The sequence below is a fragment of the Mchenga conophoros genome, linkage group LG6 (genome assembly GCF_057382185.1).
Source record: "Mchenga conophoros isolate Kocher_MC1m ecotype Shallow Benthic linkage group LG6, M_conophoros_male_GT1.1, whole genome shotgun sequence".
NCBI lineage: Eukaryota > Metazoa > Chordata > Actinopteri > Cichliformes > Cichlidae > Mchenga > Mchenga conophoros.
In genome coordinates, this window is record NC_140531.1 from 2,430,877 (window position 1) to 2,457,108 (window position 26,232).

At 40.6% G+C, this 26,232-nt stretch overlaps 1 protein-coding gene across 4 annotated transcripts; it reads left to right on the forward strand.

Moving 5' to 3' along the window:
- The first annotated feature begins 77 nt into the window (after window positions 1-77).
- LOC146571851 (deoxycytidylate deaminase-like) lies at window positions 78-25,914 on the forward strand. Of its 4 annotated transcripts, none has more exons than XM_085275825.1 (12): window positions 78-802; window positions 7,144-7,291; window positions 9,078-9,215; window positions 10,690-10,878; window positions 12,789-12,887; window positions 13,511-13,582; window positions 14,802-14,848; window positions 17,967-18,066; window positions 18,807-18,942; window positions 19,321-19,437; window positions 21,866-21,962; window positions 25,490-25,914. In XM_085275825.1, the coding sequence occupies exons 1-12, from the start codon at window positions 711-713 to the stop codon at window positions 25,497-25,499; spliced, it is 1,245 nt and encodes a 414-aa protein (XP_085131951.1). In that variant the 5' UTR covers window positions 78-710; the 3' UTR covers window positions 25,500-25,914. The 4 variants fall into 4 exon arrangements, with proteins under 4 accessions (XP_085131951.1, XP_085131950.1, XP_085131949.1 ...); XM_085275824.1 differs by lacking the exon at window positions 25,490-25,914 and adding an exon at window positions 22,556-24,840; XM_085275823.1 differs by having other exon boundaries at window positions 82-802; window positions 24,856-25,914.
- The last annotated feature ends 318 nt before the right edge of the window (window positions 25,915-26,232 follow it).

Genomic DNA, 26,232 nt, shown 5'->3' on the forward strand with positions numbered 1-26,232 from the left:
GTAAAAGGTAACTGTATAAAATACAGTTGGAGTTACAAGACAGAGGAATAAGTAGGCCGGAGGGGATAATAATAAATAGAATAAGAACAGGTCATTGCTCTTTGAATGGCACTCCTTTCAACATGGGGAAACATCTAGCTGGTTTATGTAATCGGTGTAATGCTATAGAAACAATAGAACGTGTGCTTATTAGCTGCCGGAAATAAGTCAATCAAAGAAGAATATCGAGTGTAGAAATGGATACTAACAGGGAATTGAAGTTTGAGAATGTGGTTGCTCAGTTAAATCATGATGAAGGGAAAGGAATTTCGTTTCTGAGAAGTACCAAAGTCATCAGGAGCATATAAGGAAATGATGTAGCAGTATAGCCCAAGAGATGGCAGTAGTGCAACATTGTTGGATGCAAGCTGCCGTTAATAACTAAGGAAGAAGAAGAAGAAGAGCCAATCGAGCGTCGCGTTGTTGACGACCCGGGAGAAACAAAACTAGCTAAAGGAAAAGGAAAAGCGGCAGAAGAATGATTCATACGAGTTATGTCTCTTTGTGGAAAAGAGGATAAAGGAGTGTTAATAGAGCTTCGACTTTTTAAACAATCAATTCGGCTTCTTTAAATTTGGCGTTGTCACAACAGAGAAACTCCTTCGTACCTTTTTGGGAATAAAGCGGGGATTGGCATCAACGGGCTCTTCTTTCTTTTACATCTATTTAAAATGTTGTCTACTGGAGATGTTCAAGGTTATCTCCGTAAACTGGAAGCTCTCCTGCGAGTGATCAAGTACCCGGGATACGTCGACTACAATGGGTAAGCGTCACCACCGCCAGTCCCTTGTTACTAAAGAGATCCAAACTAGCAGTATTCGCGTTACAATGTTTTATTAGTAATTTGTGTAAGAAAAACACTTTGATTAAAAACCACGGCTCTTCAGTTGTAGCATTTTTACTGCTAAAGGGTACAAAGCTCGTTCCCAAGAGTGCCTATTCGGCTCGACGCCATCGTTTTCCATTCCTATCTTCTTTGTTTGTTTGTTTTTAAATAAGATCCTTATTTAAAGATTGGTACAATACAAAGTAAAATGAAACAGTATTGCATTAAAGGTTTTGTACTTACAGAAACTGTACCAGAAACAAACAAACATTAGCCAGAACATACAATACACATACGCTAGGGGGAGAAGTTTATCTAATTAAACCAAAGAGCGGTGATTGAAGGATCTTCATTTTTCCACATACAACCATAGTTTTGGGTTAGCGGATTTCTTAATTGAATTAAGATATTGCAAAAACTCATAGAAAAGGAGGGATGTCTTCCTAAACATTTGGATTTGTGAATATGAAATTTAGCCTTTAAGATTAACAAGTTAATCATATCTATGTTGAATTGTCTTTGGTTTTTGTGGGGACCAAATAATACATGTTTCCAAAATAGTACAAAACCTTTAAATCCATCTTCTGAGATGAAGACACGTAATCTCTGCCAGAAGTTTTGTACAAGGGGACAAAACCAAAAAAGATGCATAGCAGATTCCTTACAAGTCTTACAAAAGCTACAGTTTGCATCAATGTCTAACTTGAATTTGCTTTGAAGATAATCTTTAGATGGGTAAATTCTGTGTATTACCTTATAAGAAATGTCTTTAACTTTGTTGGTAATTAAAAACTGATTAGGTAGTTTCCAAACTTAGAATATATATGTATATTCTGCACCACATCTCTGTGCGTTCATCATTTGTTTGAAGCCAGCTCACCTCCTGCAACCACTTTTCTGAGAATACGTGCTTCTTTTGTGGTTCGGACTCCTTCTGACATTTCTTTGGAGGTGGAGGAACATCACAGTAATTGCTTAAAGGAGCTTCTTGACATCTTTAAGAGTTCTAAACAAATGTCTGTCCTCCTCCAGAAAATCTTATGTACGCAAACACGCGTTGCAACTTCTTATCTTGTGCGCATTTTTTATTTTGACAGCGAATGCGCACCCGCGGACCACTTATGTGCAGCCCTGGTTATGCTATTCTGAAATAAAGGTCTAATAGATTTATTGTTGTTTTCAGAATACTTAGATAAGCATATCTTACCAATGACAGTTTGTATTGGAGATACCAACGGCATATGGTATGAAGGGATATTAGGTTTATTCTTAAAAAGCATACAAACCCCTGATGGTATTGAGCCAAATACTTTAGCATCATCGTCATGATTTATAGCTAAATTGAGATGTAGACAAAATTCTTCATTGGAGAGAAGCATACCATTTGATGTTTCCATTACATGTACTATCGAGTACAGCCTAATGTGCCTGAGGTCGTTATAGCAATGCAGTCGACCATCCCGTGACATCATTTGTATGTGACACGAACGCTAGAACAAAGGTGGATGTAATCAATATTGATATGAAGTACAATTAAGTATCCATCCATCCTCTTCAGCTAATCCTTTTCAGGGTCGCGGGGCGGCTGGAGCATATCCCAGCTTCCATAGGGTGAGAGGCAGGCTACACCCTGGACAGATTGCCAGTCTGTCTCAGGGCCAACACATAGAAACATACAACTATTTGCAATTACATTCACACCTATGTGCAATATAGAATTACCAATGAACCTAACCCCGCTAACTCCCAGAATATCACGCAAACACGGGGAGAGCATGCAAACTTCACACAGAAAGGGCCCGGCGAGGTGATGGACTTGAACTCAGGACCTTCTTGCTGTGAGGTATGCCACCGGGCTGCCCTAATGAAGTCTATGATATAAAATATTTTTTTGTATTTAATACATTTGTTATTCCAAATCAGAGATTTATGTCGGGAAAAATTATGTTTGTAAAGATGAAGCCAGCATGAAAATGCTTGTAACGGAATTGGAGTTTTGTTTGGGTGAGCAGGAAGAGCAGATCACCTTCTAATCAGAAGGTTGGTGGTTTGATCGCTGTCTCCTCCAGTCTGAATGGGCAATATACTAATACCAAGTTTCACAATGATCCATCGGAGTATGAATGTGTGTGAATGTTAGATAGAAAGCACTTGTGTAGAAAAAGCATAGAAAAAAGTGTTTGTGCAAATGGCAGCGAATGAGGCAAGTTGTGTAAAGCGCTACATAAGAAGGGATTCTGTCCCTCTATGTTTAAAAATAAGGTTTGGTATTAAATACCAGAATCTATGTTTGTCTCTAATGACACGTTTGATCCAGTTCAGGTTGAATTTGATGCTGAAAATGAGATATTTCTCTCTCAGACTGATATTGACAAATATGAATCCCCAGATAAGGTCATTACTACTTCTTTGGCAGGAATACCTTCAATTTCTTTATGGATACAAGCTTCTTTGAGAGGGAACAGGACACCTTTTGTTATTTGAAGTAAGACCTGATACTTCAGAGAAAGCATTAATACAGTTTTTTAATCTGAAACTCATCTTTCGAGGAGATAGCTGTATCATCTGTTAACTTCCTGGCCTGAGATGGCGATCCCTTCAAATGCATCATTGTCTTCCTTGCACAAAGCCTGATTAACACTCAACTATAATGGCATCCAAACAGAATTGAAGTCTTTCTGTAAAAATATAAGATAGTAATTTGACATCATTGTTAATTTGTGTAACTGGCCTCCAATTATCATTTTGTATCATTTGATTCTTATCAGGTTCAGGTGTAATTAAGCCCCGACACATTGGTGAAAGAAACCTACAAGCTTCTGTGGCCTCCTTTAAAACATTTAATAAGTCAGTGATGTGATCTTGAAAGAGCCTCTGAAATGTTCCAGTGAGTCCATCATCACTTGGGGATTTTTTCTTGTTCAGTTTACTGATAAACTGTTTGAGTTCTTTCAGAGATAATTCTTGATCACATCATTTCCATTGATTTTTGTCAATAATTTGTGCCCTCATTTTAATCTGTGTAAAGAAAGGTTAAGTTTTTTCAGACTGTAGCTTTTGGTAAAATCCCTCAATAACGACAGAGATTTGTTGAGTTTTCAGATATTTTCATTGTTCGTTCTAAGTTTATGTATGTGGTTGATTTCTTTTTTCCAGTTGGTGTTCCTTTTGCGTTGCTCCATCCATTTACTTTGAGTGCGACAATAAGCACCCATAGCCAATGCTAATAAATAAGATTTAATTCAGAGAGTAGTGAACTTCTCGTGCTCATGAATAAAATAGATTTTGTTTTAAGTCTTTCTTTGACTTATTCCTTCCTTCTCTTCATTGCAGAAATGTGATATTTTGTGAATTGCCAGTGCTTTCTTAAACATTTTCTTCTGTAGCGTTTCTCCAATTACTGCTAGTAATATTTGTCTTTTTTAGTGAGCATATTATTATGAATATTATAAGCGTATTACTTAATTTCCATTCATAAATGCTAGATAACATTCCAATGGATGCAGCCGTTCCAGTATTTTGCTCAGGGACACTTTGACAGGTGGGCTCGTGGAGCCGTGGATCAATCCATCAGCCTTCATAAAGAAAGACAGCCCACTCTTTACTAGAGGTGGGAATCACCATACATCCCACGATACGATATTATCACAATACTTAATGCACGATACGATATTATTGCAATTTTTAAAAATATTTTGCGATATTCAGATTCTGTACATGAAGTTAAACTTTATCAATATTCATTTTATCTAATAACAAAGTCTCGCACTCAGTCTTTCTCTCATCTCAGTCAGTTTTATTGTTGACAAACTGAACGGTTTGTATTACAGTCTAGTCCAACTTAACTGAATGCAACCATCTGGTACAATTACAGCTATTCTGAACTATGCAATATGAAAACTATGCAGCCCCTGCAGCAACTGAAGAATTTGAAAGTAAATTAAAACAAAATATAATTTTACGTTAAATAAAAAAGTTTTAAACGTAATTAAAATAAAACATGTCTTAAATTAAAATAAGTAAACTGTCATGTTTATTGCTGCCAAAAACCAGTTAAACACATTTGGACAGTGAAGGAATGTCAGGATTCTTGCTCAGAAAAAGGATCAACATGCTCTGAAATCAGAGCACAAAAACCTTTTTTGTTACAAAATATCGATTTCTGCTGTTCCTGTATCGATACATTATTAGCAAACAAAATATCACGATACTACACAGTATCGATTTTTCCCCCACCCCTACTCTTTACCTGACACTTGCTCCCCCCAAGCTGCACAATAATCTTTGTGAGTGGAGCCTCTTAGTTTAACTGAGCTTGAATGGATCGCCTTGATGTTGCCAGTTAAACACTAGGTATCACTGTTGTCACAAAATGAACCCTGCAGATTTTAACACGTTCTACGTAGTGTGGTTGAAGCCATCCTGATAACCTTATCCCACCGACGATGTGGAGATCCAACTTTTTTAGATCCAATTAAAATCAAGGCAGTCAAAAAGATGCTGGAAAAGAGGAGAATTCTTGGAACAGAGTTTACACTGAATCATATGAACAGCAAGAAAATACATACAGAGTATAGCAAGCAAAGCAAAAATCCCGGGGTGCACAGCCTTAAGCACAGACAGCAGAGCGACCCAGAGATGGACAGCAGCAGGAGAAAAGGGAGTGCTGGGGTGTCCTCTGGTCCCCTAATATAGGACCAGTATCCCCGCCCCTGCTGCTGGGTAACTTTCCCACCCGTCCTCAGGCCAAACACAGCTGCAGGGACGGGTACCGACAAAAGTCTTGGCCAAAGGCCAGTCAGCACTCTGACTAGCCTTTTCTTTGGCTTATCACAATAGGTCAGAACCAAGTCAAACATTGCACATTAATCCCAATGATTAAATCTTACAACAGGCAGTCAGCATGTGGCATAATCTTATATTATACATGTAAATAATACCTGACCTAACTACATAGGTTACATGCTTATTCTCATTGTAGGCTTATAGTAGGGGTGTGTGTGTGTGCATGCACGGGCGAAAGACAAAACACTGACTGGCTGCTCTCATCAAAAACAAGCCAGTCGTGTAGCTCACCATTGTCAGCTTGTTTCACGTTTTCGTTAAAAATAAAAAAAAATCACAGTTTAACTTTGGGTTCTTCCCTTGACTCGTCCCACTAAACTCCAGAAATGTAAATCTACATTTCAAAAGCTACTGTTGAAATTTTCCTCCTCCTTCCAGAGCCCCTTTTCCATTAGCACCTCCTCGGATCGACTTGTTTTTTGTAGCCATTTCTCCCCTTGCCGGGTTTCAAAAATGGCAGTTTTAATTTTTGTGAACAGGACGCTCTCATGACTCATCGTGTGACGCTACTGACCAGCCAGTCTGACGACGTCACATTTTAGTATCTGCTCGGATCGCATAGTGGCATTTAGATAGGAGAAACCCAGGCGCATCTCAAATTGAACGTATTTTTCTGTTCAAATTTAAACCCGCCAGTGGCGAGTGCTAATTTCCACCCCTGCCTGTGCATCAAATGAATGTTAGGTCCAATGTTTCTTTTTGTTTTGTTTTGGGGGTTTTTTGCCCTTTTTTTTTCTAACATGCTCCACCCAATACTGAGAAATATCTCTGCACCTTCCAGGTTTTTCCAGTATGTTTTTTTTGTTCAGCACTTTGGTCCTTAGCAGGTTGTTCACAATTCTGGCAATAGACTGGCTGCTCTTTGTGAAGACTGAAAGATAAATGTTTGCCACTTAAGGCCATGCAGACCAAGTGTCAGCCTCACACCGGGGTTCCAGTTAAGCAGAGGTTGTGAATTGGTATCAGAGCACATGTGTGTATTCTGCAGCTTTGGCAGCACCGCCCATCATTTCACGGTTCTTGGAATCATTTGTAAGAAATAGTAAGAAAATACTTGGCTTGTTCTACATGATTAAGTATGTGTGAATGTATGTTAATAATGTAATAACAAAACAACCAAAAGCCTGTAATACCCCATAATACTACATTTACCATTTTGGGAAGATGCAGGGTTGCATGATTGCATGAATTTGTACATATTCTGTAAGTATTTATGTTGAATGTAAATTTGCACATAATACAGATGGTTGTACCTCTGTCAGGTCTGTGTAAATACATATCAGATATACCAGATGAATAAAAAAGAACAAAATGTAAATCTGAATGTTCTGAACGACCTGATTCTGAAAAGCGACGAATGTGTAATCAGCACAGCAGATGGATTTCTGTATCTGCTCTAATGCTGTGAATGCTGTTGTGTGTTACTCTGCCAGGCTGTCCAAAGGAGATCCATCAGCTTTTCTGCCAATACTGAGTTTCACTCTCACCTCCTTCTCTCCACCTTTTGCTGAGCAACTGATGGCAGCTGGTTTAGAGCTGACGGGTAAAACTGACCTCCGCTTTACAGAGGCCGTTTATAAGGTAACAAATTCCTGTGTTTAGAGTGTTGTCTTTTTGCTAATGCGCAAAAACTGTTATACTGATTGAGCCGCCCCTTGTTTCTCCGTGCTTCAAAAGTGCTGAGGTCTGCGCCCTCGGGTTAGATGCCTCTGTCAGGTCTGTGCTAGACACAATTTAAGTTTGATTCTTTGTTTCTGTTATATGTTGACAAAGCACTGGTTCATCCCTCGAGTTAGGCCGCTTTTTATGCTCGAGTGATTTACAGGTTGGTTAAGAAATGAACAGAAGCTTATTGGAATAAAAAATAAGAAAGAAATGAAGGATTGCTTAAGAGTTTTGCAGAGCACTATATGACAACTGTTCAAAGATGGTATTGACCTAAAAGTGTTGACCCTACCATTGCCAAGAACATGGGTCTATTTGTGTTACTCTGTGTGAGGCCTGTTTCTGTGATTAAACATTGTTACGGGGATGCAACAACAGGAATAAAGGATGCACACAAACAGACTTAAGAAACAGTATGTTTGGTATAGGGAATGAAAAGCATGAGGAACTCACCCACATTAGTTACAACACAGAACATTTATCTGGTTCACCTTGTTGTTTGTTTCCAAATCCTGTCATGCTTCATTCATTGAGTTATGTTACGTTCAGTAATCACACAGTTAGCCTTTTGTTGTGTGAGGAAAGCAGTTATTACTGAAAGGAAAAAAATAAATATAAAGAAATGCTAAATATTAGGAAAAGGTGTATGGATAAGAACAGCTCTTATAATTTCATTGCACTGAAGAGTAGATCTGATGATGTCAGAGCGCTGCAGCAAGCAGGAGGCTAAACACTGACACAAAGCTGTCTGTGGCTGTAGCTTGGTATTTGTAAGGATAATGTGAGACACATTTAAAATAATACAACATCGTTTGTCAGTAGTTTTTACCTCTCAGTAGTAAAAAGCTGGTGGGGTGTTGTCGTCACCCTTCTACCAAAACCTTGGACAAGTTTGAATATCAGTGATGTCTACCTCCAGGTCAGAGGTCACGGTTTCTGAAAATCGTGTGAATGAGATCACTTGAGAGCAGGGTGATGTAGGGTATTGAAACTGATGCTGTAGGTGTATCTACGAGGATGCTGAGCGGTACCACTGGTCACTGCCAGTATTTTCCACATGTGTAGATATTATACTTTCACACGCTACACTTTAAGGAAGGCAAGCCAAAGTAAGGAAAGCTAGCCATGGTCACAAGCAAGGGTGCAGAGAAAAGGTTTGTTGACCAGGTATGTAAAGAATAGATATGAAATTAAAGGGTTTACATACAGTGTTAACACATGTTACACAAGGGATAGCTAATAGAGCTATAGCGTGCCCATTCCTAAACACAAGCCTAATGTAGCATTGCTCGATACTGTCATGTGTGTTTTAATCCAATAATGATAACGTTCACTGGGAACGAAAGAAGTGCTAAAAAACAGCAAACACCAAAAAATAAAGCATGAAAAGCACAGCAAAGACTGCAGTTTAGATCTTTTTGTTTTCAACACTTCAGCTCAGTATGTGCTTCACTCTTCATCACTGTCAGTATGTGCTTCACTCTTCATCGTGGACCAGCAACAGCAGGAGTACACACAGACTGGCTGTAGCACGTACTGTGTACACTGCCTCCATCTGACCAAAGAGCAGACAGCGAGCCCGCTCTCTCTACTTTTAATCCCATTTACAGTAGAAAAGTGCTTTATAAGAAAGTCCATTCAGTCCTGTAACAATGTGTCCAGCTTTGTGAGTGTGTTTCCTGTCTCCGTTTTGTCTGTCAAGGTGTTACGAGATATCTTCCAGTATAAGCCCTTGCTGACCAAGCAGCAGTTCCTGCAGTGGGGCTTCTCTCAAAGGAAAATCTCTGTCATCTGTGACATTATTAATTTGGTCCTGCAGAAACACAGCCAGCTGAAGAAGGTACGAAACCTGCCATTTGTTTTTATTTCCATGTATTTGCCTCAAATGGAGAGCGCTTGTTCCAGAAGTTTCTGTAGTGTGTTTGAGTTTGTGTTTGTTGCTGGGTCACAAGTGGCACACTGTGTTACACCAGTCATTTCTCACTCCAAGTTTCTCAAAGCAAACATTTAATATATGACTTGTCACAAGATATAATAATATCCAAAGGTACAGAGAGTTGCTCAATGTTTTATTCCTGAGTAAAAAATACTGTTAACTACTCTGAACAGGATCTCCACAGGGACCAGTATAGCTCACTGGTTCAAGTAGGTGACCCATATGCTGCACGCCTACTGGAGAGGCAAAGGTTTGAATCCTTCCTGAGGCCATTTCTTGTGTCTTCTCCCTGTTCGTTCCCAGCTTTCCCGTCTTTTCTTCACTGTCCTGTCTCAGTAAAGAAAGGACAGTGAAAGAAATAAAGAAAAGCCCCGAAAATAGCCCCGAAAAAACCCCCCCAAAACATTTGAATGGCTCAGAGGACAAACCACTGAGACACACACAATTCAGCTGAGTAACAGTGTAACACAGCAGTGTAATGTACTGATTATTAGTTACTACATTAAACTATAACTGTTACATACTCACCACAAATCATATGTAGTATAGGATGAATATATTAGGCCAAAAAAGTCTAATATTAAGAATGTTTCTGATGATTTTTCTGAACCAAATACAAGTGTGTTGACTTTTAAAAGTCAGACTTGTTTGTTCTCACAGTGATAAATAGAAATACCATTTGTACCACAGTTTGCAGCCACACAGAAAACAGCAGAGGTGCTAAAGTGGTCAAATACACTGTCATTTACTTCATTGGCATTCAATACATTTCATAACATCAGAGAGCTGCCTTGATATTCTCCAGCAGTGGAAAAAAGAGACAAATTATGGACATGAGATGGGGTGGTTGCTGCTGAATAATCGTGCCAGTGGACCTGCCAGTTAAAAAATAAAACAGAACTGCCACCCATGTGCTTTTTTTTGTTTTTGCCAGTTTAAAAAATGGTAACAATAAAGTACATATGCATTTCTTCCACTGTATGGTACAGCTCAACCCCACTCGTGGGCCATTTATCAATATGTGTACTTGTGTGTTCTTGTGGACTTTGGAAGCTTCATCAGTCACAGCCCATAGTTCCACCTCACAGTGTGAGAAACGGTTACCATACAGCAGTCCTGTAGCCCAGAGTCGAATGCTCTGGCACCTAAGTCTGGTGTGAAGTCGTACATGACCAGCTGATGTCCAGAGAATGGCATAGCATTGTACACAACTGTACATCAGTGATGCAGTTTACTCAATGCGACAGGCACTCAAAGAAAGTCATGTCTTTGTTAACTGAAAGCCGTTCACAGATGTTTGGAGGATCACGTTTACAGAGAGGCGTGACGATAATAATGTAACATTAACAGCTGATCGTTGTGTTTTTATCTATTTTAGGTATCCAGGAAGTCATTTGTTATACATCACATGGAAAATCCTATGACATCTCCCACAAACTCCTCCCATACTGAACCATTGTCCTTGTATAATGGAACATGTGCCTCTGGTGACGTACACTCCCCTGATTCTTCCAGCAGTGACGCTGCAGAGCTGCCAGGAAAAGAGGATAAGGACAACAGCCTCCATGTTAGTGAACTCCTGTGACAGATGTTGGTTATTTGAGATTTTACTAACACGTGACTGCTAACCATGTGACATTAACTTGTCTCCACCCGTGAAAATCGTGATGATAATTTAGAATAAAATGAATAAGGCCCAAATCACACAGGCTTTGACGATAGTCAGTGGCCATCTGGCAAGTACCGGTTGTGAGGGGGAAACTGGGTACTCCCTGACCAATTGCAAGTGGTTACTCGAGGTTGATGGGAACATCTCTGGTAAAGCCCCGGTCAGACAGACCTGTGATTCGCTCACCAGTTGGCAAACAGCACCGTGTGATTGATTTGTTGGCAAGCATGGTAAATGGCCTGTATTTGTATAGCGCTTTACTAGTCCCTAAGGACCCCAAAGCGCTTTACATATCCAGTCATCCACCCATTCACACACAGGTGATGGCAAGCTACATTGTAGCCACAGCCACCCTGGGGCGCACTGACAGAGGCGAGGCTGCCGGACACTGGCGCCACCGGGCCCTCTGACCACCAGTAGGCAACGGGTGAAGTGTCTTGCCCAAGGACACAACGACCGAGACTGTCCGAGCCGGGGCTCGAACCGGCAACCTTCCGATTACAAGGCGAACTCCCAACTCTTGAGCCACGATCGCCCCATAGTTGCCATAGTTGTCCGTAAGTAACAAATTTATTTATAAACACTCGCTGGCAACTCTCCAAGCTATAATGAATCTGTGGAAAGTGCAAATTGGAAACTGAGACCATTTGTGCTTTGAGAGATGTTGGGTACAGCTCTTTCACTTTGAAGCTTGTGTCACACTTTCTGAAGTTTTGCTACCGTCACCTCCCGCAGTCACTTACAACCAGTCGGTAAATGCACATTGTTTTCCCTAGCAGGGTGGGTGTATCATGTCCAATATACTGGACATTCTTTAACAAATGATGTCAAAAAATCTTAAAAGATTCAGTGCGTCTCAAAGTTTAATAGGCATGAAAGTCTGAGGATATGTTCAGGGTAGGTTGAACACATGTCAACACCATGAGTGGTGTATATGGCAGACAGGTTTTGGACCCAGTATGCAGGTCTCGAGAGGCAAAACCTGAACTCAAAAACGGCTTTATTGCATGTGACATTCCAGAAATGCAAAATAAAGAGCTCACTGGAGCCAGGAATACAGAACACTAGGCAATTAGAGAAAACCATGGCACTAGGTAGCAAAGGAGTCACACAGCAAAGAACACACATGGAGACAATAGAAACATGGCAGGTGATGAGGACAAGGAAGAAGAGTGGCAGGAACAAACTGGGAGACACTGGGAGAACAACTGAGCATTCATATGCTTGACACAGACAAAAGGTCAAAATACATGGACACATGACTGACTGAGGAGATGAGAGTAACTACAGAGGGACACAAAGGGAACAAATAAGGCATGACAAGGCAACTGGACCTAAACTGGACATTGAAGCACAGGAGACAAAAGCCTACTTAAGTACAGGAAGTAACAAAACATGGAATCACAAACAGACAAAGCTACAGAAGCACAGGGACCACAGTGGAAACAAGATTCATTGGGGACCCTAAGGATGCAAAATAAACTAAAACCCAGAACTGAAGTAGATGAGAAAGCGCTCATCTACTTCGCTTAAAATATCAATATTGAAAAACGTTCAACTGAAAACACTGGGTCCAAACTCAGGGATGGTAACAAAAGCTCAGCTATGCAGTGTCTGGCCTCAGCAAGGTCAGTATTCTGGAGAAACGCCTGGAGCAAGGCAGGAAAACAGACAAAGCTAAGATACTCCCTACTTATTTAAAATATGTTGCCCTTTCTTTAGTCTTGTTTTAGTCTTCTCTCTGATAGACAACAGGAAAGAGAATAACCCGAGCGCTTCTTTTCTGTAATTATCATATTCTTTTCCAGAATGTGGGAGAAGTCGTCACCGTATCCAGAGAAAGCTGGGAAAAGCTGATAAGCAGAGTCCTGCTGTTGGAAACAAAATTCGAACAGAGAAATACAGAGGTAGGTGTGTGCACATGCTGTGACGTCTGCTTTTCTCCCTGTAATTCTGTTGATACGTGGCAATTGATTAGGGGTGGGTTTAAAACATTGATTTCCTGATTCAAATCAAATTTATATCGAACAAATGTAAACTTGATGCCAAATTGCAAAACTCTCAGCTGTGTCTGTAATCAAACCTCTAACTTTGCTCTGCTTCACTTCAGCAGCATCAGGTCATGTTCAGATGCTGATTGATGGTTTTCTTACGTTTTTGTTCTACTGCAGAATATTTTTAAGATTATCTGCTATAAAAAGCCAATCCAGGAAAATCTGCTTCATGTTTCTCTGTTTGATCCTCAGTCACTTTGACACAAAGGCCTCTGCTGTGATGCTCACACCTCTGATGAAGTCTCACAGTGTCAGCTTTGGTTTTATACATAGACAGGAAATATATTATAATTCTGATCATTTATAAGTGCATATCCAAATTTAATTGAATCGAATCAGGACCTCGTGAATCGGCTTTTTCAGATTAAATTAAACCACCTTTTCTAAATGATTGGTAATCTGCAACCAGTTTACCCAAATGGTTTAAAAATGGCCATTTTAGTTGCATCTCCTTTTGCCTTCTCGTCTTTTTTTAGGTGCACAATACACAGCCATGCCAGTCGTCTACCTCATCACATGCTTCCAGTTACACAATTGATCCTTCAAAGGTGAGTAATTTGCTCCTTATCTGTCCTGTGTTGTAGTCGTAATAGACCAAAGTGTAGACATGTGACCTTCTTGACTGTTTGTGCACTGAGTAATTTGGAAAAAAAGGTAATTAAGCTGAGTTGAAAACCTTATGTTTTCAAGCTTTCTCATGATTGGAATGAGTTAACCATACTTTAAATTTTGTGTTATTATTTTAAATTCTGTTCTGTTATGCTGTCTATGCAATTAAGTACCATTCATTTAGACCTGCTGGCACCTCCACGACTTCTTTGGCTGCGAGTCACAGTGACACGTATCTAAAGAGAAACCTCAACATGATATGGTAGAAATCACACCGTCGTTTAGGAAAATTCATTTGAGATGTTTGTAGTTTTGCTCAGTCACTAACATGGAGTGTTCTGGGATTTTGTGGAATCATTAAATCACTGCCTATAATTAAGTCTCAGGACACCTATTTGTACTTTATATCAGTCGCACTTACACTTAATTATGTTTTTATATTTATGCTTTCCATCAGACTGTTCAACACCATCTGGGATGCAGCTAAAAAATACAAAACTGTCTTATGCTAATTTAAACGTTCATTTAATGGAATAAGTCTGTTGGCATTTTTGCCAGCTTTTCTTTTCTTTCTTTATAGTAGATTTTTTCCAGTCTTACTGTCTGACACATTTAAAGCTGCTGCTCAGTATTCAGTGGGATTGGTCAGATGTTGCCAGTGTCACCCCTTGCACGCGCGTGTACCTAGATTAGGAAAGCCAGGGTAACTTAACAGGTTGATAACCAGCTTCATGTGACCATTCACCGTGATTGCTGATGTTAGTGTCAGTGAATCCAGAACAAAAAGATACCCTGGGTATGTTAAACTTGCTTCCTGGTACAAGGCCCATATTTGGGCGTATGAGGACGACTTCTGGCTTATCTCTGCTCGAGCCCCGGCTCGGACAGTCTCGGTCCTTGTGTCCTTGGGCAAGACACTTCACCCATTGCCTACTGGTGGTGGTCAGAGGGCCCGGTGGCACCAGTGTCCAGCAGCCTCTCCTCAGTGCGCCCCAGGGTGGCTGTGGCTACACGCAGCTTTGCCATCACCTGTGTGTGTGTGTGTGTGTGTGTGTGTGTGTGTTTGAGATTGTGTCATTTGAAAACAGAAAACTTTCCAAGGTGTCCAAATTGAAGTGTTTATTTCTTAACCTGCTGTTTGTTTGTTTGTTTGTTTAGGAAGAGTGTAAATGGGCTACTGACGGGATACAAAACGTTGCCAACTTGTAAGTACCTGATTGTACTTCTGCAGTAGAAGCAGCCTGATTTTCAGTGTAAAGCTGTTTTGATGCAGTTATACTTCTTTAACTGTGAGATTTGCAGGCTGAAGAGCACCTCCAGTCTGTTGCACACTGAATAATAACACTCAAAGCTTTAGTGCACTAAAGCTTTACTATACTTTAGTATACTGTATACTTATTATACAGGTACATATCCACCCATTAATGAGTTTAATCAGAGAAAAATAGTGAGGCTTAACAAACAGACAGAGATATCAAAGGGAGTAAAAGGTTTGACAGCATCAATATAATTCATGCAGAGATGTAAACCGGAGCACTCACAGTCAGCTCAATGCATCAACAGAAAGTTATCAGCACAACGATTCAGACAAAGAGCTTTTTAGGGTAAAGACTGAATATTATCAGTCACCTGACCTGCGTCCGACTGAACGGCATTCCACCAGAAACAGAGCGCTCTGGGAGAGCCTCGCATACAAGAGTCTGCTGGTGTCACCAGTTCCAGCACTAAAATGGAAAATTGTGATTTCACATGATGTTTTTGTTACTTTTGTCTTAATAAAGGTCCTGGTGCACCATGAGTTCATCAGTCAGTGACCCTCCCTCTTTAACGTTTGGCTACAGATTTGGTGGGCTTCCTGAACTCTTTTACTTTGCAGTAATACTACTTACAGCTGGTCACAGAATATAGGAGAGAGGGACTTGTTGCAAAGGTGCCATGCTATTACGTTACCATGCTCAGAATTCAGAGCTCCTTAGAATGAGCCACTTTTATACCCTTGTAGCTTGTTGACTGCAAATACCTGAATTTTATCTCTATAGTGTAGCTGCACAAGCTGATGAATGACCTGTTAGTGCCAAACAGACATGAAGTGTACTTCACAAGTGCTGCTCTTTATATGGCAGCTGTTAACCTTCTAATTATGTTCTTAGAGCTTGAGCTCAAGTAATTAGTGATGTGGGTGTTTATCGTTTTCATTATGACTGAATGTCATAGTTCAAAGAAGTGGATCTGTACAGTTCAGCTGAGGGGGTACAAGGACCTTTGGCCAATAAGAAACGTCATTAATGTTAAACTTACTATAAATGTGTCATATGGTCATTGTGTGAATAATTATCAAGGAAGAGCACTGTCCTGTCCTCTAACACAATCAACCCAGTGTGAGTTACATGTGGGCGGGTCTACAGGAGGCTCTTCAGCCTGCTGTGGAGAGAATGATATAATAAATAGTTTTAAAGTGCTTTATTGGCTCCATTTACATATAGGTGATTTTCACGTACTTTACCAAAGACGTATATGCCACCCTGCCCCACCCCTGTAAGACTTTCTCGATCCGCCACTGTGACCGAAGAAGCTGCAGTCCTTTGAAGCAAAAGTCAGGGCAGAAAAACTCCTCACAGTCCGGCCTTAAGCGCGGGAGATTTCTTCCTGTGTTGTGACGTGGTTCACGGTGTCGTAGCGACCATCGTGCGGTATCAACAAAGGCTGCCGTTGTCAGAGGGATTTATACCAGTTACTTGTTACAATATGGAAGAAACCCAACAGCGTTCTAGTTTAAACAGGTAACCTTTCTCTACACGTGACGGGAAAGGCTCGGATTTCCACCGAGAAGCAGCTGAGTCTGTCCGCGTGTGGTGCGCTGTTACGTAGTGTTTTAGTATATGTTCCACCCTGAGCCAATGTCTTTCATTTATCAGTCCGTCACAGTGTTTTTCACATTTATTTTTAATGCTCGGAGGTCGTAAAACTGTCTCACTGGGCTGTTAGTGACGTTTCGAGTTTTATGGTGCGTTCCTGCATCGCCGGAAGTTCCCAGTTGGAGAGATTTTGTGGAATGCCAAAAAAAAAATTGCATAAAAGGTCGGAACATACCCCAAGTTACCGATCCAATAGTAAAAGCGTGAACCTTTAATCTGCACTGTTGTGGATTTTGACTCACCGTGTGCAGAGGCTCTATTCCTGATAAGCGCAAAGTATTATGCTGCTCCCGGTGATACCTGCACGGCTCTACCTTGCCGAGAACCAAATTAAATCCCGTTTTTTCTACATTTATTCTCTCAAACACGATAATCGGGAGTGACGTCAGTCCCAAATACACTTCCTGTACTCCAGGTTATCTGTTTAGTCTCGCTTGAAGTGGAGTTTTCCGAGATCGACACATGTTTTGGTCCTTGTTGCAACAACAGACCCAGTTTTGCTGTTGACTGCTTAAAGCTTTCATCATCTTCCCATTATCCTTCTGTCTTCATGATTTCTTCCACCTCGATGAGTTCCCCCTTTCCAGACACTAGGAAGCATCTCCCACAGCCTAACACTGCCGCCTCTGCTTTTTCTCTGCTGGGACAGTTTTCTTTGGTTGCACATCTGGCCCTTGTTTCTCCAAACATAAGCCCCGTGGCTCTCAGTAGTTTGTGTTATCGTTTGTGGCTCAGTACAGAGGTTTGTTTGTCAGGGGGCTTATGTGAGTCATTTTGGGGGAAATATTATTTTTATTATTCATAATGTTAATTAAAAAAATAATGTGCAATACTAAATAGTAATACAATTCTTATTCATCTTTTAATATAATTAAAAACTCTCAGTGTTGTCATTGTCTGTTGGACACTAACGCTGGCACCCTACCATCCCTGTAAACTGCTGCAGAGGGCAGCCAGAGCAACATCCCAGTGCCAGACACAACAGGCACTGTGTCCACTCTTTCCATACTCTGACAGCTTAGCTGATTTTGGGGCAGGAGGAAGATCTACAGAGTATTAGTGACATGGTTTTAATGTTGTGACTAATTGGTGTATATCTGAATAGTATCAGTCTTGTTACAAGTGCTGATACTGAAAACCATTATGTTCAAGCTTTTACTAAAGGTTATGCACATTGAGCTTCTACTCAGGAGACTCTGTGGTGTTTATATGTAAATGATTGTTTTGGCAGCTCATCAATTAATACATACGAATGTACACATCAGATAACACAAACTGAATCGTAACATTGATGGTGAGGTACCAGAGTGACGGCTCACAAAGCTGTGAAGTCCCTTAAACCAGAATTGGACAGTTTTTGTTTTCTCTCACATAACTTCATAAATCTCTTGGGTTTTTTTCTCTATAGTGGCAAAACCAAGAAAAGAGAGGACTACCTTGAGTGGCCAGAGTACTTCATGGCTGTGGCTTTTCTGTCAGCACAAAGAAGCAAAGACCCGAGCTCCCAGGTACGTCTGCGTTTGCTTATGTGTCAGGGCTGAAACAGATACTTTACTATGAGTTCATATCCAAATTTCTGGTGTACAGAACTGAGGTGTGGTTCAGGTTTAGAAGAGTCTTTTACTATGAGTTTACTGTTGTTGTTGTCATTTGCATGTTGGCATGAGAATGTGTGGTTGCTCGCTCATCTCTCCCCAGCTGTCTGAGGACACTGAGGAGCTCCCAGGCCGGCCGAAAGGCACAATCTCCCATTGTGTTAAAATATAATGTATTAGCAGGAACGTTTCTAATGCAATAGTTTAATGTGAAAACGGTCAAACGTCACCTTCATTGTCAAGCTGTCTTCGCACAATCCTAGTTTAGTTTGTTTCCTCTTGCTGTCCAAAAACAGGGAGACAAGGTTTAGGCCTGCTCAGATGTGATGTTCACTGTTGATGTAATGATTATTTAACACAGTTACTCAGACTCTGAAGGAAAGAAAAACAGGGAAAAATTGAACGTGCCCCAAAAATTGTATTTCCTCCCAATTTAAATATGCAGATGAAAGAAAGAGAAAACACACACAAATTTAAGGTGAGCTGAATATTAGAAAGTCTGTCAGGGAGCGAATTTGGGGCATGCATTATTGTAAAATAGGACGTGGTGGTATAATAATTTTAATTTGATGGTCTTGTTTTTATAAATATAGGAATCAGTTCTTTGTGTGTGTCCCTCTCTTTATGTCCCTCTGTCTCGGTGTCTCTCACAGGTGGGAGCATGTATAGTGAACCAGGAGAATAAGATAGTGGGCATCGGTTACAATGGTATGCCTAATGGCTGTAATGATGACCTGCTGCCATGGTCTCGCTCTGCTGATGACCGGCTTGACACTAAATACCCTTATGGTGAGAATGCACACTGTCATTTTTGCTTTCTTCTACAACAGCTTGTTTTAAAATGGTGTATTTGGTGCATTAAAGTAACAAAGCACTCCTGCTTTCATCCACCTTATGTGTGGGAGAATGTCTGGAGTAAACCAAATCCTATCTACATTTGCACCATACTGCCAAAAGTATCTGTTCATCTGCCCTCACACCTGAGCGACTCATTCTTTCACAGATGTTTATCTGTGTGTGATTTTATGCACCTGTGATCATGGAAGTGGGTGGAACAATTTTCAAACGTTTGGCCAGTTGGGGGCAGCAGAGGCTACATGATGAAGTGCTATCAAACTTGCAGTGTGTTTTAGTGACTGAGGTTTGTTTCGATGTCGTGTCTCACAGTGTGCCACGCAGAGCTGAATGCTATTATGAATAAGAACAGTGCTGATGTGAAGGACTGCACCATGTATGTGGCGTTGTTCCCCTGTAATGAGTGTGCCAAGCTCATTATTCAGGCAGGTGAGTATTAACAGCACACACTGTAACTGTTTCTACATTCATACTGATTCATGAAGGTCCAGGTAATAATATTAGGAGTCACAGCCGCCAATGTTGGCAGAACTCACTTCATTTTTAATAATAATAATAATAATAATGGATTATTATGGTCTGATTGGTTAGCCATCACCAGTTTGTCTGAATAACAAATCTAGCAGACACCCAACAAAGTCAGACCACTGTATTTGTCTTTCTGTGACTTGTCCCTTGTAAGAGTTATATATTCAGTTAAAAGTCCACACCTCCATCCCATAATGACTGATTTAAAATATGTTGTCAAGTAGAGTCAAAACTATTTAAAAAATTGTGATTAAAGCACATTTCCATTTGTGCCCAGCTATTATTCTACAAAGAAACTTGTTAGAAACAGTATTTTTATGGCCTCTCTCGGCTTTGATAACAGCTTGCATGTTTTCTGGCATTGCTCTTGTACTTGCTGTGATGCTCTTTTGTTAGTGACTTACAAAAGGTTTCTAGCTGTTCCCATCGACCTGCTTTGGATGAAACTTTGTGTGATCCATCCAAATCCCAAAAGTGTGCAGTGGAATTAAAGTCCACACTTGAGTACTTGAACTGACGGACTGTCCGAATCAAAGTTACTTTTTCTTGGTTAGTTAAGCTCGGCGTCGCTTTAAAGTTTGCTTGTGGCCTTTGTCTTGTTGGTGCCCACAACAGTCCAGAAGGGTTTCCATGATGCAACAAGATGCTGTCGTAGACAATGTCAATTTTCACAAATTTCCCCATGTTGTTTCCAGAAATGTAACCCCGCGTGCGTGCGTGCATGTGTGTGTGTGCGTGCACAGGAACAGTACCTAGTTGCAGTCACCTGCAGCTCCCTGACAGATCTGAAGTCTTCCTGTACATTTGTTGACCTCCTTAATGCTCAGTCGCTGCTTCTTAGCAGCTATTCTTCCTTTTTCAGCCTTGTTCATTCAGTTGTCTGATTATGGTCATTCTGAAAATCTTCTCAGACTAGTTAAGACTTCTTCGTAGCAGTAATCTTCTTTTCTCTCCCAGTACTTAAAAGTTTGAGGTGTGTGGCATCTGTTTCAGTCAGCTTTCATTTTCTGCCTCTTCTTGGCACATTTTCTAAGTACCAGTGTTTGCAGCATGCTTGACCACATCGTGAGAACAACATCTTTCCCCCTATTTGTTTCAAAGACCACCCAGTTATTCACATTTTCATTTAATTCTAGATGATTTAGACTGCTCAGAGAAGACATAAATTATAATAACAATGCGATTTGCTGTCTGTGCAGGTACTCGGTCACCCAGGATGTGGTCGTCTTAGGAGCTTGAAAGGAAGGCAGTTTGACTTCTTTAGGTTTTTTGAAGATGAAAACAGCCTCTCATCCAAGAGGACGAGAGGCTGTTTTCAAACCAACAGTGTTTAAACCCCAGTGGTCGCTGACCATCTATTAGTCATCAGTGTTATCATATGAGCCAAGGTGTGATAAGAGGGCGTAGGGGGCGACCGTGGTTCAGGGGGTTGGGAAGCTCATCTTGTAACCGGAAGGTTGCCAGTTCGATCCCCAGCTCTGTCTGTCTTTGTCCTTGGGCAAGACACTTCACCTACCACCTGCTGGTGTTGACCGGAGGTGGTGCAGCCTCGCTTCTGTCAGTCTGCCCCAGGGCAGCTGTGGCTACACCTGCAGCTGCCTCCACCAGTGTGAATGTGAGACTGAATGAACAGTGGAATTGTACAGCGCTCTGAGGGTCTCGAAAAGCGCTATAAATGCAATCCATTATTATTATTATTATTATTATTATTATTATTATTATTATTATTATTATTACCTCCAGGGGTTTCAGGTGAGCCACATCCTATCACCTGACTTACTTGTCAGATTAAAGGTTCACGCTTGTGATTCTCCACAAGCCTAGGAACTTTTAAAACTGCTCTTAAAACTCACCTCTTCTCATTGGCTTTTAGCAAGCTTTAACTTATTGTTTTAATTTATTGTTTTATCAGTGAGGTGTTTTATGTACTTGTGTTTTATTGTATTTTATATTTGTATTTTCTTGTACAGCACTTTGGTCAGCCTTGGTTGTTTTTAAATGTGCTTTATAAATAAACTTGACATACACGATGTAACCTGGTGCAAAGTGTGAGTGTGGGTTGTGGCCACCACCTCTGTTCAATAATGGTCATTCACAGTGGACATAGATGGCCTTTTTTACATTTAAGAATGTGATTCACTGCTACATCAGGCTGCAGAGTGGGTCAGTCCTTTGGAACAGAAAAGCGTGTATATTTAAAAAGTGTTAAACCCTCATCGGTGTGTCTGTTACTTAGTGTTTAATCAATTAACCTTAATTGATTTGCAATATTCCATCCTCTGTAATATCAAATAAGATTAATTTATGACCCCTCCCTCACTTTCTCCAGGTCTGAAGGAGGTGGTGTATCTTTCTGATAAGTACCATGACACACCTGAAATGACTGCTTCCAGAAGGCTGCTCAGTATGGCAAAGATCGAGTGCAGGTAAGTTACACGTTAGTCTAGAAGGAGAAACTGATGCTTTGTTGCCTTAAGTACGGCCAAACTACTCCGGACCAGAGACTGAATTCAGGCCAGGCGGTGGTTACGTTTCTGCAGTAGTCTGTCTCGGACACTTTCAGAATGTTGTAACTCAGGATGTATCAGGAAGCTTTTCCATGCTTGCAGAATCCCACTGCTGCAGATATTATGGCCAAATAGCAAAACTAAAGCTTGTGCTTGTTCTTAAAAGTTGTTGTGATGATGGTGCTTCACCTAAATTTCACACAATTCCTCCTTCATTCAGTACAGAGAAAAATCTCTGTGAATGTTGTCATACTGTGACTGTAGTTGAGACTGCCCAATAGATGCATGCTAAATCCAATAGCACGAGTAAGTGGAACTGCATCCAAATCTTAAACTTCAGATTTTATATCAGTTGCAATAAAACATTTCTTGAGTGCAGAGGCTAAATTGGTTGAATTTTATTCTATTTCTATTTGATTGCTTTACAAAGTTACCAAGAACTCTGCAAATTCACAAAATTCAGGTTGCATTTGTAAATTGGATGAGTGACGAGAGGTTTCTCCCTCTGACAGCGCTGCGTCCAGATGAACACAATCAAACTGTGGGATTTACCTGGATGACTGAGCATGCATCAAGACATACAGTACGCTTATTTACATAGCCCCAATTAACAACAACAGCTATCTTTTAGACGTGTTGACTTACAATAAGTCAGTATAAACAAAGGACCACCAGATCTGAGAACTAAGCGGACAGACATGGAAGGGAGCACAACAAATGAACTGTGCAAGTGAAAATGTGGTGAAAGGGTTGGAATTGTTATGGAGGTCAGAAAAGGATGATTGATGTATTTGATTTAAAGGGAAAAGAAGATGTAAAGAAAAGTAAAGCGCCTGTTTCAGCGGGAGAAACGTGTCGTTTTCCTCAGCTGGGATGAACGGCTGAAAAATAGGATCAAGGGTGTGCAGAGCAGCCACAGCTCCACCTGCTGGTGATCCCAAGAAAGTACCAAATCAAGATTTCACCAACCCTATAGACCAGAGGGATCAAAGTCATTTTACATTTTACAACCACAAACAGCTCACTTTGATCCTAAGGTGGCCAGACCAGTGAAACTCTTTTCTGTCAGTGTAAAGAAGTTACACATTTAACTGTTTGTTTGTTTTTTACTAAAGCAAAAAAGGTTGGAGATTGGCCTATAATTAGACTGCTGGGTCTAGAGATGGCTTTTTGAGTAAAGGTTTAACTACAGCCAGCTTGAAGGCCTGTGGTACATAACTGATTATTAGAGATAGGTTGATCATATTTAAGATCGAAGCATTAATTAATGGCAGGACTTCTTTGAGCAGTTTTGTAGGAATGGGGTCTAAAAGACACGTTGATGGTTTGGAGGAAGTAATTATTGAAGTTAACTCAGAAAGATCAATTGGAGAAAAAGAGTCTAACTTAACATCAATGGTACTAAGAGTAGCTGTAGATAATATTACATCTGTGGGATGATTACTGGTAATTTTTTCTCTAATGATAAAAATTTTATTTGTGAAGAAGTTCATGAAGTCATTACTAGTTAACGTTAAAGGGATGGTTGGCTCAACAGAGCTCTGACTTTTTGTCAGCCTGGCTACAGAGCTGAAGAGAAACCTGGGGTTGCTCTTATTTTCTTCAATCAGTGATGAATAGTAAGATGTTCTGGCTTTGTGGAGGGCTTTCTTATAAAGCAGCAAACTATTTCTCCAGGCTAAATGATGATCCTCTAGATTTGTGACACGCCATTTCCTCTCCAGCTTACGAGTCATCTGCTTTAGGCTACGTGTTTGAGAATTATACCACGGAGTCAGGTACTTCTGATTAGAGACCTTAGTGTTCACAGGAGCTACAGTATCCAGAGTCGTACGTAGTGAGGAGGTGAAATTATTAACAAGATAATCGACCTCTGTTGGGGTAGCGTTCAGATAGCTGCTCTGCTCTACGTTGGTACAGGGCATTGAAGATGATAACAGTGGGTGGATTATATTCTTAAACTTAGTTACAGCGCTTTCAGAAAGACATCTACTGTGATAAACGTCTACTCTCCACCGCTGTGTAATCAATTATTGTAAATGTAAATGTTATCAGGAAATGATCAGACAGGAGAGGGTTTTCAGGAAACACTGTTAAATGTTCAGTTTCTATGCCATATGTTAAAACAAGATCTAATGAGCTGTAGATAAGGTCTGCTGTTAGACTAAAATAAAAAGGTACCTACCAGAGCACTCACTGTGAACGATGCACTGATCACACCTGCATTTTAAAGATAAGAACACACCTGGTCACAACAAAATAAGAAACACACTAATAAATAATCGTAAAGGTAGAAATGATCAACTTTATTATCTTGTACAGACCTGCATGCAGCCTCTCTGTTCAGGCCTGAGTTGCAGCTGTGCTGCTCTGGATTCGACTCTTTATTTGCTACGATTAGTTCTCTACAGTCTGGACTCTGCTGTTAGTGAGGGGAAGAGCTGTGTCTGTCTGCAGCCACAGCACTGTTTGTATCACAGTTGTTTCAAACGAGTATCGTAACCCTGCACTTCTAGAAAGCTCATCATACAGACAAGACTCGGGGAGGCCTGTGCAACTCGGGGGGCCGTTTCAGGAACACCTGCTAGACCCAAGTTATGATGCTCGATGTGGCTTAAAAAGATCCCAAGACGTGTCTGTGAGCTGAACTATGGATTTTTGTGGTTACAAACCTCTACATGAACCTTGTTATAACTTATCAGAGTAGGAGGCCAATAAAAATCTTTCAAAGGTGCATTTTCTTTTCTTTAAGCATTTTCTGTGTGTAAAGGTGCGTCTCTGACCAGTTTGTGTGTGTTTGGTGTTTTCACAGGCAGTTCAAGCCCAAGAGGACTGAGATTGTCATTGATTTTAGCTCCATTAACTGCTCTGGAATGCTGAACTGTGCAACCAAGTGAAAATGCAAATGCCTCACCTTGGTAGCTGTTGAATGAGGCAGTGAGTCAAAGGGACTTTGATGCCTCTTTTTGTGTTTGTCTTCTCGCCTCCTGCTTTGTCCAAAGGAAAACTCAAGGATAACCTGACTTTGGCATCTTAGATATTTTGATTTGCTGCTTTAACGTTTTTCTTTTAAAACTTCCTCTGGGTCAAGGAATTCATAAGGCTTATGAACAAACTGTTGTGAGTAAATCAGAAATCTGTTTCTGTCAAGCTTCCAGGCTCGTTCTCCTCCATGAAGATCACTTAACCTTTGTTCACATTCACAGCTGAGACTGGGAGATCCTGTCATTACTGCTGGCACTCGGAGCTTCAGCATTCAGTATTTTATCACTACTTCCCTCCTCTCGGCTGATGCCACCTCTACAATACTGGGCTTTAATATTGTTAATACGAGTTAGCTTCATGCAGCTGAGCCTCATCACTCATTAGAGCCAAATGCTAGTTTTAATTAAGCAAACAAGCTGTGAAAGGCTGATTGTGTATTTTTGTAAATATGATTACTGCAGATCCAGGTGACGTAGGTGCAGCGACTAAAGATCTTGGATGAGGTCGAATCCTGGTGACCTCAACATCTGACCTCAAAGTCGGTGTCAGAGGTCAAGTTTTAAGTCTTGGTGATAAGTCAGGACGATTTCCCCGTGTATGTAGTGCAGCTGCATCTACTACAGGATGAGGTGTGACGCTGGAAGCTGCCAATATTATTTGCAATTAAGTTCATCAAACCTGTTTACCAAAAGTAATGTCTGTAAATTTGACCCCATCCCTGACGTTTTACTTCTACTCTTTAATGCCTCCTCTGTAGTGAAGAATGTCTTTACTGCAGCTGGAGTCAAGTGTCAGAAACAAGAGCACACCGTTGTTATTTTGGACCTTTGTAACAGAATGTTTGATTGTACCACAGTAAATCTTTCATTCATTAAACACGTGTGAAAACGAATCATTTGTTTATTTTGTGTCCGTGCACCACTGAGGCCCACACAGGTAGGAAACACTGCTCACAGCCATGTCAACTGTCACTGCAGCTAAAAAAACTGGGACACATTAATACTGCCCATGTTACACATTATATTATTTATGTTATTGTTATTCTTAGTTAGTGGGTGGGGGGGGGGGGGTGTTCTTACCACTGTTTTTTCCTGCTATGGTGATGGTAATCATCAGAGATGGGCGGTAACGCCATAGCAGGAACAGTGGTAAGAAAAAAAACAACAATCAGAGATGAAGTGTTCGTGATTTCTCAAGGTGGATA